General features: G+C 39.5%; 1 protein-coding gene across 1 annotated transcript in view; it reads right to left on the bottom strand.

Annotated features, from left to right (window-relative positions):
• Positions 1–16,459, bottom strand: part of DBX2 (developing brain homeobox 2) — a 36,186-nt gene extending 19,727 nt beyond the window's left edge. The window contains exon 1 of the mRNA XM_052641525.1: positions 16,060–16,459. Within this exon, the coding sequence (XP_052497485.1) occupies positions 16,060–16,459 (400 nt within the window). The remainder of the gene's footprint in view (positions 1–16,059) is intronic.
• Positions 16,460–18,232: the final 1,773 nt, after the last annotated feature.

The following is an 18,232-nucleotide window of genomic DNA, read 5'->3' as shown; positions in this document are numbered from 1 at the left end:
TAAATGCTCAAATTATCAAAACCAAACTAAATTGTTCATTTTCTGTACGGTTATAAATAGTAAATATCAAATAGTGCTTTATTTAAAATTGCCTAGAGCAACACTGCCCAGGAGAACTCTCTGTGATGATGGACACATCCTCTCTCTCTGTGTCCGTTATGTATCTACTTGTCATATATGCCACTGAGCACTTGAAATGTGGCCAGTATGTCTGCATAACTGAATTCTTCATTTCAGTTTTTTAAAGTTTAAATAGACTTGTTTGTATAGGGGCTAACACATTGAGCAGCACAGTTCTAGATACAAAACTTACCAAGAAACAACTTATATGTTACACACTTCAGTTTAGTTTTCATAGAGATTATATTACTCCACTTTTTATTTTCAGAAGGTGCTTTGAAATATATAGACAGCTGGATTCCAAAGTTGAAAACAGTTAATTTACTGAGTAACTCAATGACAACAGTGCTTTTTCTGATCACTTTTACATGCTTAAAAGTATTTGAGAATAGTAACATTTAATCTCAAGTGATATCTAGTTAACCTGAAAGCATGTGTGTTTATAGTATAGGGAGTTGCCATACAATTCTGCTCTGCTCACTTTATTAAACTATGCTATTCAGAACATTTTTAATACATATATACAGAATAATTATCATTACTTGATATATCTTATAAAAGAAATTTTAAACTCTGTTCCTCAGCAGATAAAAAATGGCTATAAAGGATGTCACAGAATATTAGTAGCTCTCCTGTACTGAGCACTTACTATATACCCTGGTGGCTCAGACGGTAAAGCGTCTGTCTGACTGCAAAGCAGGAGACCCAGGTTCGATCCCAGGGTTGGGAAGATCCCATGAAGAAGGAAATGGCAACCCACTCCAGTACTGCTGCTAAGTCACTTCAGTCGTGTCCAACTCTGTGCAACCCCATAGACGGCAGCCCACCAGGCTCCCCCGTCCCTGGGATTCTCCAGGCAAGACCACTGGAGTCGGTTGCCATTTCCTTCTCCAATGCATGAAAGTGAAAAGTGAAAGTGAAGTCGCTCAGTCGTGTCCAACTTTTAGCGACCCCATGGACTGCAGCCTACCAGGCTCCTCCGTCCATGGGATTTTCCAGGCTACAGTCCATGGGGTCGCAAAGAGTCGGACACGACTGAGCAACTTCACTTTCACTCACTATATGCCAGGCTTTGGTTAAGTGTAGTACCTTAAATACAATATGTCCTTTTGTACAGTAGGGTTTAATATAATATAAACACAGGTGAGATTTCCTTAGGTGGGTAACTTGCTTTTACCATCACATAACCATCAGAGTGTCGGACACATTCTAAATAGTCAATAGATTTTTGATAAATGAATGAATAATCTTAAAACTAAGAAACAGGAAATCAGGAATTAATCTTTTCCCTGTTCCCCTGACACTCTGAAACATAGTATCTTCTGTAACAGATAACTTTTAAATCTAGAGGATGACTTGAAAATAAATATTTTTACTATTCTCCCTTTATTTTCAATGGAAACTTTTTTCACTTCTTAATCATATACAGTGAATATAAATTTTGCTGCAAACACATGCCTTTTTCAAGAACAGAGTAATTTCGGACTCATATTTTAACCAACTGAGAAGCATTCATTTATTTTACCAAGATCTTTGAGGGACATGTCAAAATGAATATATAAGTACATAAAATAATTTTATGGTCTCATGGTCCTTAATGCTGTCAAATTGCAAATTAACCATAATGGAGGGTCTTTTCTATAATATGGCTACCCTGGTGGCTCAGATGGTAAAGAATTTGCCTGCAATATGGGAGACCCAGGATCAATCCCTGGGTTGGGAAGATCCCCTGGAGAAGGAAATGGCTTACCCACTCCAGTATTCTTGCCTAGAGAATTCCACGGACAGGGAGGCCAGGGGGGTTATAGTCCATGGGGTCACAATATGATGAAAAGCTTTCAATGTCAATGGTTTTAGTTTTTTAATACCTGAATTTTCAAGTAATAAAATGTCAATGCTACTTTGAAAACATGCCAACTAACCAAAGTATGAAAAAGAGATCTATTTTGGTATTCAGTAAGTTCTGATGCTTTTGAACTGTGATGTTGGAGAAGACTCTTGAGAGTCCCTTGGACTGCAAGGAGATCCAACCAATCCATTCTGAAGGAGATCAGCCCTGGGGTTTCTTTGGAAGGAATGATGCTAAAGCTGAAACTCTAGTAGTTTGGCCACCTCATGCCTAGAGTTGACTCATTGGAAAAGACTCTGATGCTGGGAGGGATTGGGGGCAGGAGGAGAAGGGGACGACAGAGGATGAGATGGCTGGATGGCATCACTGACTCGATGGACGTGAATCTGAGTGAACTCTGGGAGTTGGTGATGGACAGGGAGGCCTGCTGCTTCTAAGTCACTTCAGTCGTGTCCGACTCTGTGTGACCCCATAGACGGCAGCCCACCAGCATACTGCAATTCATAGGGTCGCAAAGAGCCGGACATGACTGAGCAACTAAACTGAACTGAAGTTCTATAAAACTTTTTTTAAATTGTCATTGTTAACATAAGTTGTTCTAATGCTGATTGAAAAACCATCACAGAAATGATACAACACTTTATTTGAACTTAACATCTTATAAGAATAGGGCTTCCCAGGTGGTTCAGTGGTTAAGAATAATCTGCCTGCCAATGCAGAGGTGGGTTTGATTCCTGGGTCAGGAAGATTCCCTGGAAAAGGAAATGGCACCCCACTCTAGTATTCTTGCCTGCAAAATTCCATGGACTAAGGAGCCTTGGTGGGCTTGAGTCCATGAAGTTGCAAAAGAGTTTTGACACAAGTTAGCAACTAAATAGCAACAATGTTATAATAATATGGCATTGTTCAGGCAGAGTTAAGAGTTACATTTTTTAATGTTTCTATGAATATATGAAGCACTTTGAAAGGTAGATATTAATATATATAATAAAAGTTGTCTCATGTTTATTCTCAAGTATTTCTGTTAACCTACTTCACCTCAAACTAAGCACTCCATAAGTATTTTAAGTTATAGCTATTGTGCTGCTTGGCATTTTGTAAGTTGAGGTAAAAGAAAAAGGCTCAGCCATGTTGCATTTACATATGTGCATGTAAGCATCTATCATAATAGTTGGAAACACACACAAAATTTTTTTTTTTGCTCAATATCTAGTGTAGAAAATAAGTATGATATGGTGATACTATTGATATCAATATAACAATGCACAATAGGTACAATTTACAAATTTTACTATTCTAGCCAAAACGCTTCTCAGTTTAATCCTACAACCCTAAAAATGAAAACAAAGAATTTTTTTAAAGTATGGTTCATTTGATACATATACACAATGGAGTATTACTCAGCTATTAAAAAGAATATATTTGAATCAGTTCTAATGAGGTGGATGATACTGGAGCCTGTTATACAGAGTGAAGTAAGCCAGAAATTAAAACACCAATACAGTATATTAATGCATATATATGGAATTTTAGAAAGATGGTAATGATGACCCTATATGTGAGACAGCAAAAGAGACACAGATATAAAGAACACTTTTGTACTCTGTGGGAGAAGGCGAGGTGGGATGATTTGAGAGAATAGATTGAAACCTGTATATTATCACATGTGAAATAGATCGCTAGTCCAGGTTCAATGCATGAAGACAAGGTGCTCAGGGCTGGTGCACTGGGATGACCCTAAGGGGTGGGATGGGAAAGGAGGTGGGAGGGAGGGCCAGGATGGGGAACACATATACACCCATGGCTGATTCATGTGAATGTGTGGCAAAAAACACCACAATATTATAAAGTAATTAGCCTCCAATTAAAAAAAAGTACGGTTCATTTGAGACAAGTGTTCAATTAAATTCAATTGTGATAAATGAGGTTCTGAGATATAGGCTCTTAGTGTTAAATTTAACCAGAAAAAGTTTAATTGAACAGTTTTTTATATAATGCCATACTAGTCTATCTTAATATAGTAAATCTGTAATCAAAATGACACTTGCTACATCTACTGTAGCAACTCCATAGTGGCTAAAAAACTACATGTGACATAACCAGGCTTAAAGTTCCATTGTAAAGTATTTTCTCACCATTTAAAATCACCTAATTGACACACATATATTTACACAGAAGATTAGTTGATTCCTAATTTCTGCACATAAATACATCTTGTTTAAGCTGGTTTATGTGGAAATCACTGTGGAATTTCAATTAAGTGCTCCATTTTTTTACGTGCTCCTACTTGGACATGAGTCAAATGTTAATCTAACGGAGTATGTGATGGCCAGGATATTGAATGGTGTGAAGAAATAGCCATTTAAAACAATCCAATACATTAAAAATATATATTACCTTTTAATGTTTGTCAATCACATCCTTTTTCGAGCAGTGAGCAAAAAATGGAAACTCAAGTATGATAAAAACAAAGTGACAAGTTAACAGATATGTTAGAACTTCAGCAAACCATTTAGGAACTACTTTGGAGATACTCTGAAATGGGCAGAAAACAAGGCAATTTCAAGACCATGATATGCATTTCAAAGCCCATCAGTGCAATCTAGATGCACTCACTTTATCATTTACCATGTTAGGAACAATTTGTTTTAAGCTTAGCAAACAATCTATATGACAGGAATGCCTATTACACATAGGCACTAGACTGGCTATGAAGTTAACACTTGTTATTTCATTTATTAATATTCATCCTCAAATGGGCATGCATGTGGAATGTGATGATGACTGTTCTCAGCAGACAAGGGAAACACGGGTATTTTAGCATAATATGTATTAATAGTTCTTAGCCATGAGAGAGAAGGACGTCAGGCACGCATACTGGCAGTTGCTTAATAAGAGGCAGACATTTCTGTATCTCCCCAGCTCTCCATAAGAGGAAAATCAACGGCTTTCCCCATGGGGGTGGGGGGTGCACACTGTCGGGTCCTGCAGCAAGATGCTAGGTTCTCTGAGCACACCACTTCAGGATACTCCAAATTTTGTATTCTGCCAACAAACCTGCCTTCTGGGTTCTGTGGGAATCTGTTTCAAGTTACAAACAAAGGATTTAAAATTTCTAGAACAAAACTGTCTGAATCCAAATGACTAAACTTGCTTATTCAGAGAAAACTTTGTGAACTTTTCACTTCTTAATCACATGTTCTGACTTATCTGAAAACACAGAATCAAACTACTAATTATTTTGAATGTTTAATTAAGATGGGAACTTAGAGCCAACTTAATGGTGAACTGGCCTGATTTTTTTAAACCTAACTAGATGGTTCTGTGACAAAAGCACCCCATAGTCAAGGATGGTTGCAAGCCTAGTTACAGAGAAATCATTTTCAAAACTCTGTGGTCTAGAAAGCAAGCAAAACATTTTATTGTTGTTTTTTTTTATTTTCACTTTCTGTACCAATGGAGAACAGAGTGTATCTAAATAGGGTGAAACCACATTCTTTTTATTGTCATAGCAAACTGTGGTACTAACTGGTGCAGGCTGACATTTCAAAAGAAGAATCTTAAAGATCACTAATAAAACCTTCAAATAAATTTCAGGAACCACTGTGATGCTATGCCGACTGGGCAGAACATTTGAAGAAGGACGAGAAAAAGAGAAAAGGTTCTAAGATGTCTTACAAAGGCAACCAAAGGATCAAAACATACCTCTGGGAAAGAATAACAGGGAATTAAATAATTTCAAAAGGATGATTTTAATGACCTCCTTCAATTGCTGGGCATATGGGTACTGGGGATAAAGAAATCTAAACTTCTGACCTTTACATACGACACAATTGAACAGACTATCTTAAGAAGACCCCCCCCAAAAAATCTCTAAAGAATGACAACTATCTGTCATGAGTTATAAAACCTAAGAAATATCACTTATTGAATAAGGTGTGATTTGTTTTATCACACAAGCTGGAAGTAATTCATTTATGTGATCCACATGCAAACATGCCTTCCATCACAAGACAAAGCAAGTTAAGTCATCCTTTACCTTTCTGCTCATCAAGAAATGACAGAAGGCCATTTTTTTTTTTTTTTTTTGCTTTGAGTATTTCAGAGACAGAAAGCAAAGGTCTTAATAGTCTGGTACAGTTCATGAGAAAATAAATCAAGTGCAGTGTCTACTTGTTTGATTCTGTCCTTTTAATCCCATGCAAATAATATTTACTATCTATCAAGTGCCATATAATGCATGTGTGCTGGGATGACAAAGATTACAATAGGGTAGCTTCCCTCCCTGGAAGAATTTCTAATTTTAAATATTCCATAACTTACAGATTCGAATCTGCTGATCAAATAAATGAAATATAAATATTTCCATACTCCAAATTCAATTTGTTCTATAAAATCTGAGGCATTTCCCATGGCCATAAGATCTTAAAAAAAAATAGTACCGTGTGTTCCCCTAACCACTGTTTGCCAACCCTGAATACACATGAGAATGATCTAGAGTGCTTTTCAAAGATACAGAGCCCGAACCCCACAGCAATTGGGTTAAATCAGGCTGATAGGAGCGGGTCCCCCAACATACTATTAATATTTTTTCAAAAGTTGCACAGATGATTACGATGTATAGTCAGCATGAGACCACTGAATAGAACACAAAACAATGCCTGACACACAACAGGCACTCAATAAATGTTAGCCTTTATTCCTACCATTATTACACAATTTGGGATCGATTCTAAGACAACAAATAAAGAGACGCAGCATGGTTCAGACCTGCACTAAAACATATTAGCAAGTAAAAAGAAAAGAGAATTGTCAGGACGCCTCTGTCAAGAAGGCTTTAAGCAGGAAAAGCATCTTCATCTGGAAACTTGACTGGGAAAGTATCTGAATGGCATAAGAAGAGAAATAAGGCATTCCAGGAAAGAAAGGTGGCATGAAAAATATAAAAGAAGGCAAGGATGATGGTGACACACAGGGCGGGTTAAGATCAGCCTGACTGCTGGACCAAGGTCAAAGGTGTGAGCATTAAGAATGTGGTTGGACACCCCAACAATCATTTCAGCGCTATTTACTAAATCCAAGGCATGAAAGCAACCTAAATGTCCACCGACAGGTGAATGGATAAATAAGATGTGTGTGTGTGTGTGTGTGTGTGTGTGTGTGTTGTGCTAAGTTGCTTCAGTTGTGTCTGACTCTAAGCAACCCTATGGACTGTAGCCTGCCAGGCTCCTCTGTCCATGGAATTTTCCAGGCAAGAATACTAGAGTCGGCTGCTATACACACACACACACACACACACACACACACACACACACACACTGGAATACTACTCAGCCGAAATAATACCATCTGCAGCAACATGGATGGACCTAGAGATTATCATACTAAGTGAAGTCAAACAAAGACAAATATTATATAATATCACTTAAAAGTACAATCTAAAAAAAATAATACAAAGTTATTTACAAAACAGAAATAGTCTCACAGACATAGAAAAGAAACTTATGGTTACCAAAGGGGATAGCAGTAGGGAAGAATAACTCAGGAGCTTGGGATTAACAGACACATACTGCTATCCACAAACAGATAACCCACAAGGACCTTCACTGGGAAATATACTCAATGTTTTATAAAAATCTATAATGGGAAAGAATACGAGAAACAAGATATATATAAATATATATTTATGTATAACTGAAAAAAGGAATGTGGTTGGAGGAGCTAAATGCAGTTGATAGAAAGAAGGTCTTAAAGGAAAAACTGAATATTTTTATTTGATTTGACAGTCAGATAGGGATAAACTTGATGATACAATCAGAGCAACTTAAAAAAAAATCACCTAACTATGGTGGATGAGCTGTGGTGGAAGAACAAGGGACTATATGGAAGGATCCTGCTGTGGTCATATGTTGTGGCAAGAAGTAACGACCAGTTGTTTGGACACTCCCACTGGCACCTTCTCCACTATCCTCACAACACCAACAAGTGTCTGGAGTCTGGCTTCTCGTCAAGCTGGGGTACCCTGAAATCACAGTTCACTGCAATCATCAAAGGATGCTAGAACAGCTCACAGTTGAGCACCCCATAAACAGCCAGCATCCTTGTCTGCCGTATGAGTCCATGGACATCCATCTTGGACATCCAGCTCAGCTGAGCCCACAGATGACCACAGCTGACTTCTAACTGCAATGAGATTCCAAGTGAGAACCACCCAGCTGAACCTAGACAGCCCAACAAATCGTGAGCAAAAATAATCAATTGTTCCTCTAAGTTCTGAGATGGTTTCCTACACAGCAATACACCTTTCACCAGCATGCATTTTGTTTATGGCGGAATGGTGGAACTCTGTCATTTACATCTTTCCCTGTATGTTACCAACAGGCTTTTGAGATGTGGGGCTGAAAGTCCCATGGTGAGCCTATCACCTGTGCTCATTTTGAAATGAGACTCAAAGCATTTACACGAATTGCTTAGGATCATATAATCAGTCATTTAAAGATCCTGACTTGAATCTAGGTTTTAAAATTAAAGAAATGCTGCTAAAACCAGCTCAGAAAACTATATATTATTTTTAAATTGACTCAATATGCATTTTTGCTTTGGAGAAAATTTTGGCAAACTTTTACTTTAAAAGGCCAGAGAGTAAATACATTAGGCTTTGCAGGTCACGTGGTCTCTGCTGCATCTGTTCAATTTGTAGTGCAAAAGCACCTATAGAAATGAAAAAAAGAAGAAGAAGAAGAAATAACCAAACAGAAATGACTCTTTTCCTGCTTTGAAGAATCAGACTGTCTTTTGATTTCAGACCCAATATAACTCTAGAGTAGGTTCAATATGGGCTTCCCTGGTAGCTCAGCTGGTAAAGAATCCGCCTGCAATTTGGGAGACCTGGGTTTAATCTCTGGGTTGGGAAGAGCCCCTGGAGGAGGGCATGGTAACCCACTCCAGTATTCTTGCCTGGAGCCTGTGCGCCACAACTACTGAGCCCACAAGCCCTAGAGTCCACGTGCTCCACAAGAGAAGCCACCACAATGAGAAGCCTGCGCACGGCACCTAGAGAGTAGCCCAGCTCACCACAACTACAGAAAGGCTACGTGCAGCAACAAAGACCCAGTAGAGCCAAACAAATAAATCTTTAAAAAAAATTCACCAGCCTTCATGGGTTTTATTCCTTTTTTTTTTTTTAACTTTATTTTACTTTACAATACTGTATTGGTTTTGCCATACATCAACATGAATCCGCCATGGGTGTACACGTGTTCCCAGTCCTGAACCCCCCCTCCCACCTCCCTCCCCGTACCATCCACCTCTGGGTCATCCCAGTGCACCAGCCCCAAGCATCCTGTGTCCTGCATCGAACCTGGACTGGCGATTCGTTTCTTATATGATATTATACATGTTTCAATGCCATTCTCCCAAATCATCCCACCCTCTCCCTCTCCCACAGAGTCCAAAAGACTGTTCTATACATCTGTGTCTCTTTTGCTGTCTCGCATACAGGGTTACCGTTACCCATCTTTCTAAATTCCATATATATGTGTTAGTATACTGTATTGGTGTTTTTCTTTCTGGCTTACTTCACTCTGTATAATCGGCTCCAGTTTCATCCACCTCATTAGAACTGATTCAAATATATTCTTTTTAATGGCTGAGTAATAATGTACATAAATCTTCTCAAAGAATAGCTATTTCCTTCATATAATTTAATTTTGAAAGTATTAGAGATTTAAATTTTTAAGGAACAAGAAATTTTGAGCTCTCTCCAGAGGACTGCTATGCTGTGTGTGCTTAGTTGCATCCAACTCTTGCGACTCCATGGACTGTAGCCTGGCAGGCTCCTCTGTCCACGGGATTCTCCAAGCAAGAAGAGGACTGTTAGGCATGTATATATTGTACATGCTATTTCTGATGGCCACAGAATTAATGAAATCCAGGTGGTTATGGCATGCAGGGTGTCTGAACATGTGAAAGAAAAGGGAAAACCCGAGTTCATCTTTGGAATATTTAAGAATAAGAAGGCAATTAAATATTTTAGCAATATATAGAAAAAAGACCTGATTTCTTTTCCCTTTCCTTTTCCCAGATGCTTTGATTCTTAAACAAAAGTTTAAAAACTTATAGAGACTTTTTGATCTCTGACTTCAGAGAGAATTTTAGTGCCTTAAGTTTACTGTTCATATAACTCACAAAAAGAGTGTGCCCCTGAAATATTCCCAACTAATAGCTGGCTGACAAAATGAATAATGCTATTAAAAATAAAATCAGTTATGGTAACTTTATATAAAAGTGATAAATCACTCAGCATTGCCAAATCAGGTACTGACTGGAGGCTAAAAGGAATGAAAGGGAGAGATTTCATTAAAAGTGGAAACATTACTGAAAGTAAAATAAAAATATTTTGGAATAAAATATACAAGGGTCTGGTAAGCACATTAGACGTTAAGGCAAAAATCCAATTTTTTACTAAGAGAGTGTAAAATGGAAGCATGATCTAATGAAGTCTTAAAGGAGGAGAAATTCTAACAAGCATTCCTACATAGAAATCGTGCTGTTTCTTTTTACAGCCTTTTTGCCTTTTTGCTTCTGACAGAGTCCAGGTGTATTTGAATGAAAACGAAGTTCTTTAACTGACTTAAAAATTATGTACCTTCACTGTGGAAAAAATTCACAGTAATAAGGTAAAAAAAAAACACAAAACTTTATTTGGTGCCTCTGCTAGCCCATGATTAAGTGGACAAATACTATTTTTAAGAACCACAAATCAAATCTCCCCAAAAGATAGAATAAGATGGATTCAAAAGTTATGGATGATATCAACAAAGGAAATAGGATGGCGGAAGGTAGTTTGAAGAGTAAATAAGGTATTTACCTCCCAATTCTAACATAAGAACACATTTGTTTAAATATTTGAAAGATGATAACATTTTTGCTTCTGTAAAAACTTTTATAGCAAAGAAGCTCGAAGTTTTTTACCAATGCAGCTATTACCTATATTGGTTCCCTTACTTTCGAGTTGCTACAATTTCTATTACTGTCCAATGACAAAACTGCCCATGAGATGCTTTTGTACGGCAAAAAGAGACTATTTCTGCTGGGCACAAGGAGAGGAAGGAGGTGGCACACTCCAAGAGCAATACACCGGACTCTAATGTACAGTGTTGGATTCAGTATCTGAGCCACACTGATGGTAAATGAACATAGCTAAAATCACGGTTGACAACTCCTTTAAATTGTCCAGAACATATGGTGTCATACATCTGCAACATATAACAACATTTGGTACCCTTTGGCATCCTGATGACTCCGAACTCTCTAGATCCTCTGATTACTTCTGCTTAAATCCGTACACAATTTTCTGGGCATTCAAACCACTGTGCCTCTTAAAATAATCCCCAAATCCCTAACGTGAGTAAGAGGTAAAGGGAAAATTCTAAAATGTTCCTACCTGCCTCCTGGATTTACTCCTGTTTTATTATTAAACCTCAATAATAAAGCTTCCATACATGTGAACAGATTGAGATTTCTTGCTTTTAAAGCAAAGTAGAGAAGCATGTTTTAGTGACTGGGAGAGGGACAGATACTACTGTCAGAGGCAAATAAGATGCACATAAATTGCTACCATTTTGTAATTCCAGCTCAAGACATAGAGGCAGTGTGGTTTTCTCAATCCAAAACTGGAGGTCAAAAGACTGTCTATTAGTACAACTGGTCCTCTGAACTGCAAAACCTTCCTGAACCTGAAGAAGGTTATGAAGTTTGGGACCATACAGCAATTTATTCAGAGCTCATTCCTTATAAACTATGCAAAAGATATTAATATGTTAATATAAATCCAAATATGTTAAGCAGCTTATTTAAAAAATACAAGTGTAATAAGAATATTGTTGGGTATTATCTACAATTCCACCAAAGGATGTTTTTAGGAGGATGGTCTGAGCAAGGAGCTACTAGCATGGGCCCCATCATTGTCCTCTTCTGGATCCCCCTTGCCTTTGTCTTGGTTCTGGGTCAGCGTTATCAACAGTCAAGATTCCGTGATTTTAATTTGCCAAAACAAAGCTAGAGCGTAGCATTAGCTCAAATAAATAACAAACTCTAGCTTCATAAATTAGATCACAAAATGTTCAGCTGGACTAGAATCCCCACCTAGAACACAAGATGCTCCATTTTCTCTTCCCTCCTCAAAGTGCCTAAGGCATTAAGAGAAGCTATTTTCTGTCACACTTTCACTATATCTCAGTGAAAACGGAAAAAAACTACCAGTTGGGACACAAAATACAAGTGTGGGTAGTTTAAGACAGAGTCAAGATTAATAAGTAAATAGTAGCTGGGACTGTGAGGTGGACAAGAAAATCAGAGTGCACATGAGGTATTAATAGTAATAAGAAACTTAACAGGGTACCAGAAAAAGTAAGATGGATCTGATCCCATGCTTGTACTACTATATGGTACAACCCACTGGACAAAATTACTTTTTAAAAAAAGGACAGTTTAACTCAACTCTTCAGAATAAAAAATTGCTTTCTAATCCTTTTATATGCAGCACAAGAAGCAGATTTAATAATCACTAAATTACATTCAGAAAATTATCTTTATTTTAAACATTATCTAAAATGTTTAAAATAACAAATGTCACTGAAAAGCAAGGCCATTTGTTCCACTTTGAAGAAAATAAGTTGCATAACTAAAAGAAATTTTAAGTTGTTCAGATTTTTACATTTTCAAGACCTTCTTTAATATACAAAAGCATGGATATCTGAATCTAGTACAATAGCCACCAAATGATGACATTAACGAACTTCTGGGGAAGGATCTCTGATGATTATTAGGATTTACTTGACAAACCTGATTTCCACCAATACACTATGACATCCAAGCTTCTCTTTTTCACATACAACGTCTGGAGGTGAATCTACTCACTACCTATTATCACATTAAACATGCCCCTCTCAAATCTTGGAGAATGTGCTCTGATTTTTAAAGTTTTTAAACTACTCTATATACACAACTTGACAACATATAGCTATGGAGTGTTCCTTTTTTTTAAACTCTAAATACTTAAAAGACTTGCCAATTTTTAGGAATGAAGCACAGACAGCTAAATTTCATTCATAATCTGTAAATCTGTGTTACTGTTTAACTGTCACCATCTTTCAGACACATAACGAGACAAAGGGAAAGACCAATTTCCTATGGGCTCAGATAGAGCATCCCAATTTGATTTATTATGAAGATACATGTAATTGGTTATCCCATAAGCCCTCATTAGTTCCTATTCAGTGAAAAACTAGTGTAAGGAATATTTGGGGCAACAGTTTTCTCTTTCACAAGATCACAGAATTTGGGGCAATATTTTTCTTTTTCACAAGATCACAGGTTTTTAAATTGATGCTTCAGACCAAAAAAAAAAAAAAAAAAGTAAGCAAGTGGAATAATCCTTGTAGAAAAAATTGGCCTATTATGAGGATTAAAGCAGCTAACAATTATGAAAATGCTTGGTAAACCATAAAGTAGGACAGAACATGGACTGTAAGCTCCACAGGGGCAGAGACGGTCATCTGTTTTGTTCCCTGATTATCCCAATGGCCTGGAACAAAGTCTGGACACATGGGAGACAGTCAGTAAGCATTTGCTGAATGAATGAACTATATGGTATAATTAATAGTGGGTAACAGAAATAATGAAGCAGAAATGCATGCAGTGGCATAAATCCCCTAGTTAAATGGTGCTGTCTTTCACCAATGCACTTAAAAACAACTCTGAGGCTTTCTTACTCAATATCTAGACTAGTGCACTCAACAAATTAAGGTTGAGGGAAAAAACGGGTAATCAATACACTGAAATCATTAAAAGTCACATTCGGTGATCCACTAAGTTAATGCACAGAAGATCAGAACCAGTTGTTCACTGATGTTTCAGAAAGAAATACTGTTATCGTTCTAAAAACAGTACCTTTTCTAAATCTCCTTTCTACTCTTTATAGGACATCAATCACTATTTCATCCTCATCTAATTTTCAGGTGATAGTGAACACTGTCAGCACTCATTATAACTTCATAATTCTACACAGTACAAAAGAATTCCCACAACATTTGGCAGGACAAGAATCTGTCCTTTGGAAGGACAAAACTGGAGCGGTGCTCACAAAACTGTATTCTCTGTCAAATTATTTAAAAATGCACAAAACTGTATTCTCTGTCAAATTATTTAAAAATGTTTTTAAGCATATTCGTGGACACAAATTTACAGGGTTTTAATTTTCTTCTTAAGATATTTTTCGAGTTTCAAAAATTAAATGCACTCTTTACAAGAATGATTTTTTAAAATAAAAAGTTATTTGTTCAAATAAAAATTAACCTCAGAAAGCATCAAATCTTCAATAAGGACTGAATAAAATATTAGGAGATATATGGGCCTAGAGCCATATTAAAATACTTCAAAGTGAAATTTAAATTCTCACATTCTCAATTATTCCAAAAAGCATTTTTGCATTTTGATGTTTCAATAAGTGTACAGAATGGATATGTTCTTGAAAACAAAAAGAATGTAGTTATACCCTTTACTGAATAATTGCAATATTCTGAATGAAAAGAGCAGGTATACAAAATAATTTCTCAGAGTTATTGAAATATCTGTATTTGCTTTGCATTTGGTTTACTTAAATCTAACCTGTAAAATCTACAAAGGTTGAAATTAGCTTTTTGGAGTAGCCAATCATGATCAAGAGCAACTTAAGAATCCTTGAAAAGTAACTTCTATGAACATAATGCCAAGCCATCAGAAACCACAGAAATCACTAAATTTTCTTGAAAATGTTACTTTTATGAGACATTATTTACTAGTGCTTGTTTAAACGGACCTGCTATATACGTTTCTAATTTTCCGAATACTTCAGAAAGGAGAGAGTGGCCCAGATTTCCAAGGCACATAAACTTTGCCTTTAACTGTCTTTGTTCCTCTCCCAGGGTGCAAAAACGCGGCTTAGAATTTAGGTTTTACACTGTGTGAATGAGACCGGTGCTCATATAATTATATTTGTTCCATTCTGTTAGTAACCATTTTAAACTGAAAGACCAGGACAGGTTCTAAACATGTTCAATTCTATAAAGTCATTAGCAATAAATTTGATCTGGCAGTTTGCTGGGACAATGAAATCTGCTGAAAAAGCGTCGATTAGTCACTCTGGACAAACCCATCAGGATTAAAAGAATGAATTAAGATCGTCTAAGGACGCAGCCAAAAAAAAAAAAAATTAATCCGACTGGATCTCAGCTTTTGAGTCACTAAGACGCTGTTCCCCTTCTCAAGGCCAACTTAGGCAGCCCCTCCGTAAGTTTTAGCTAACATAGAATTAAACTGTCCGCATTCTCTTCCCAGTCACAACACTTCGGTTTTATGCGGGAATTAAAACAAGCAAACCAAAACAGCTGGGGTAAATTCTCATTTATTTGGTGAACTTCCTACTCCAGGTGCCAATTCAACTGTTCTAGCTCAGCCCGAAGAAAAAGCCGGCGTCGATTTTCTTGCGCCTTAGCGATCCAAAATTTAAGAGTGGAGAAAGCCAAAACTTGGCGCAACTCTTTTTCCAAAGATCTTTGCGCGTGTTCTCCAACCGCCCCGACCGACGCTAAGGTTTGAGAGGCAAAAGCCCCCAAAGCGGGAGCGCGAGGCTCTTCAAGCCAAGAACTTTCCAGGGAGCGGGTATCTCTCGGCCTCCGAGACAGAAGCGGGCGGGTAGAGACGCTGAATTTTGGAAACCCAGTGGAATTGGTCCAGCGAGCCCAGAGATCTCGGGAGTGGGGCTGAGCTTTCGGCTAAGGCCTGAGGTGACTTCAGGATTTCTACTGAAAGGCCTGAAATTCAAGGTAGCCCTACCGCTTGTAGAAAGAAGAGGGGAAGAGGAAGCTGGTGGGATGAGATGGGGAGGAACATCACGATTAGCGGTGGTACGGCTCCTCACTCCCGAGGCCGCATCTCCATTGATGCTCGAGATGCTCTCGGAAGCTCGAAGCCCGGGCGGATTCCTGAGCACGGGGGCGGGTGGGCCCGGGAGGCGCAGCGCGCGGCTGGGGAGGGGAGAACGGGCTCACCTGGGGCTGGTGGCTGGAAGGCACAGTCCGGGTCCCCCGGAGCCCGGCCCGGCAGCCGAGCGCCGTCCGCCGAGGGGCTGAGCACTTGAAACGCCCACCGTGTGCCGTAGGGCGCCCCGCCGGGGCTGACTGGTTCTGCCGCCGGGCACAACTTGAGGGGAACCGGGCTGGCCGGCAGGGGCCGGACCTGCGCGCCCGCGCCGAGAGCCGCTGCAGAGCCGTGGTGCTGGGGCGGTGGCAGTCCGAGCGGCGGGGCGCCCCCAGCCCGCAGCAGGTTCTCGATCAGGAAACTCTTGCCCAGGTTGCCAAAGCCCGGCGCGGCGGGGAAGTTCAGGAGCGAGGAGGAAGCCACCACGTCCCAGTAGGCGCCGGCGTGGGCCGCCACGGCGCTGGGGAGCATGATGCGCGCCGGCGCCTCTGCGCGCTCGCCTCCCGCCGCGCTGGAGCGCGCTCAGCCGGCAGAGGAGGCGAGGACACCGAGGACCCTGGCGGGCTGGGAACGGTATTATTTGCGCTGAGCGTTGTTTTTTTTAAAGGCGGGGAGGAGTGAATGTGGGAGGGGGAGCTGTGCTTTTCCCCGGTCCGCGGCGTAGGCTCTGAGGGCGCTGGGGGAGTCCTTCCCGCTGTCTATGCAGATCCGGACCCTTTTTTTTTTTTCTAGTAGGCTGGAAGGTGTGTCCAACCCATCCATTCGTGTCACCCAGCCCACAAAGTGACAGACGCGGCCAACAATAAGGGCAACCCGAGAGTCCGAGCTTTGGCGCGGGGAGGGGACGGGTAGCGGGAGGAGGAGGGGTGCGGGGGCCAGGGGATCCGGGCCTCAGTCCGCGAGCCTGCGCAGCCCTAGAGGAGCGTGGAGCCGGGCACAGAGCGCAGGAGGCGGTCAATTTGGAGAGCGCCCGGCAGACCACCTGTTGGACGACCCCTGCCTCTCCCGGGCTGACGTCACTTCGGGGCCACCAGTGACTCGTGACACGTGAATGGGAGTCACTAGTGTCCTGGAGGGGTATAACCATCAGAGAAAGTCACATGTGTTACTGAGACGTGCAGATGAAAAGGCACGTTTTAAAGAAGGCGTTGTTTGTGTATGAAATGTGGCCCCTGTTTGTTTTTAAGAGGAAAGGAAATGAGTTTTTTTGGAAGACCCTTACAAAATTTCTGTTTCCAGCAGTTCATTTCCAGTCACTTTTTTGGTAAGATTTGATTTAGGAGTCAGTTTAGAAGAGGTGATCTAATAAATTTTGATTTAGGAAAGGGGATCTTAGTTGGAGTTGATTAAATGGCAAATAGGTGCTTGGGTCAAAATTCCAGGAAGAAAGCCACCACCAAAGCAAAGGTGGCCAGGGACTCTTCAGAGAGACCAGGGTGAGAACTCTGAATTCCTTAGGATTACAGCTACTCTTTTTTTTTTTTTCTTTCTTCCTAGAAATGTGGGTATTTTTCAATTTATTAATAGTCTGCTAAATAGAAACTGGACAGATGAAAAAAGCTTGTATGTCTTTAAATGTTCTAGTTAGCCACAGGGCAGCTTCACTTTGGAAACTATCTTACCTTGATAATAATAAGTTCAAACTGTGACTTCTGTCAATTCATACTTCCTACTGCCTCTCTTCTGTGCCAATTTAGATGCATTTATTTAAAATGTGGTTTTTAAAGGATGTCTTCAAAGTTTGGGATCATATGTATTGTTTTACTTTTTACCCTGAGAATAATTTTGTCCCTAAAATGTTGGCCAGGTTTGTTACATAGATTTCTTCTTGAAAATTCACCTGGTTGATTTGTGTTTCATTTACATTTGGTATGTCCAAAGATTTTTAAAGGCCCGCAGCCCCACGTGTTGCCAAATGAGAGAGAGATTACTAGCAAGCCTGGTTGTTGCTGCTAAGTCGCTTCAGTCGTGTCTGACTCTGCGCGACACCATAGACGGCAGCCCAGCCCTCCTATGTCTGTGGGATTCTCCAGGCAAGAATACTGGAGTGGGTTGCCATTTCCTCCTCCAGGGGATCTTCCTGACTCGAGGATTGAACCAGAATCTCCTGCATTGGTAGGTGGATTCTTTTACTAAGCAAAAAATCAATCTTTACTATGTAATACCTTTAAAATTTAAAGATTTGATTTCCACAGCAAATCCTCACCTACCTTAGTTAATATGCAACTCTGTAAACTTGAACTC

The sequence above is a fragment of the Budorcas taxicolor genome, chromosome 5 (assembly GCF_023091745.1).
Source record: "Budorcas taxicolor isolate Tak-1 chromosome 5, Takin1.1, whole genome shotgun sequence".
Classification (NCBI taxonomy): Eukaryota; Metazoa; Chordata; class Mammalia; order Artiodactyla; family Bovidae; genus Budorcas; species Budorcas taxicolor.
The sequence above is the reverse complement of the archived record's forward strand: the minus strand, read 5'-3'. Positions and strand labels throughout refer to the sequence as shown.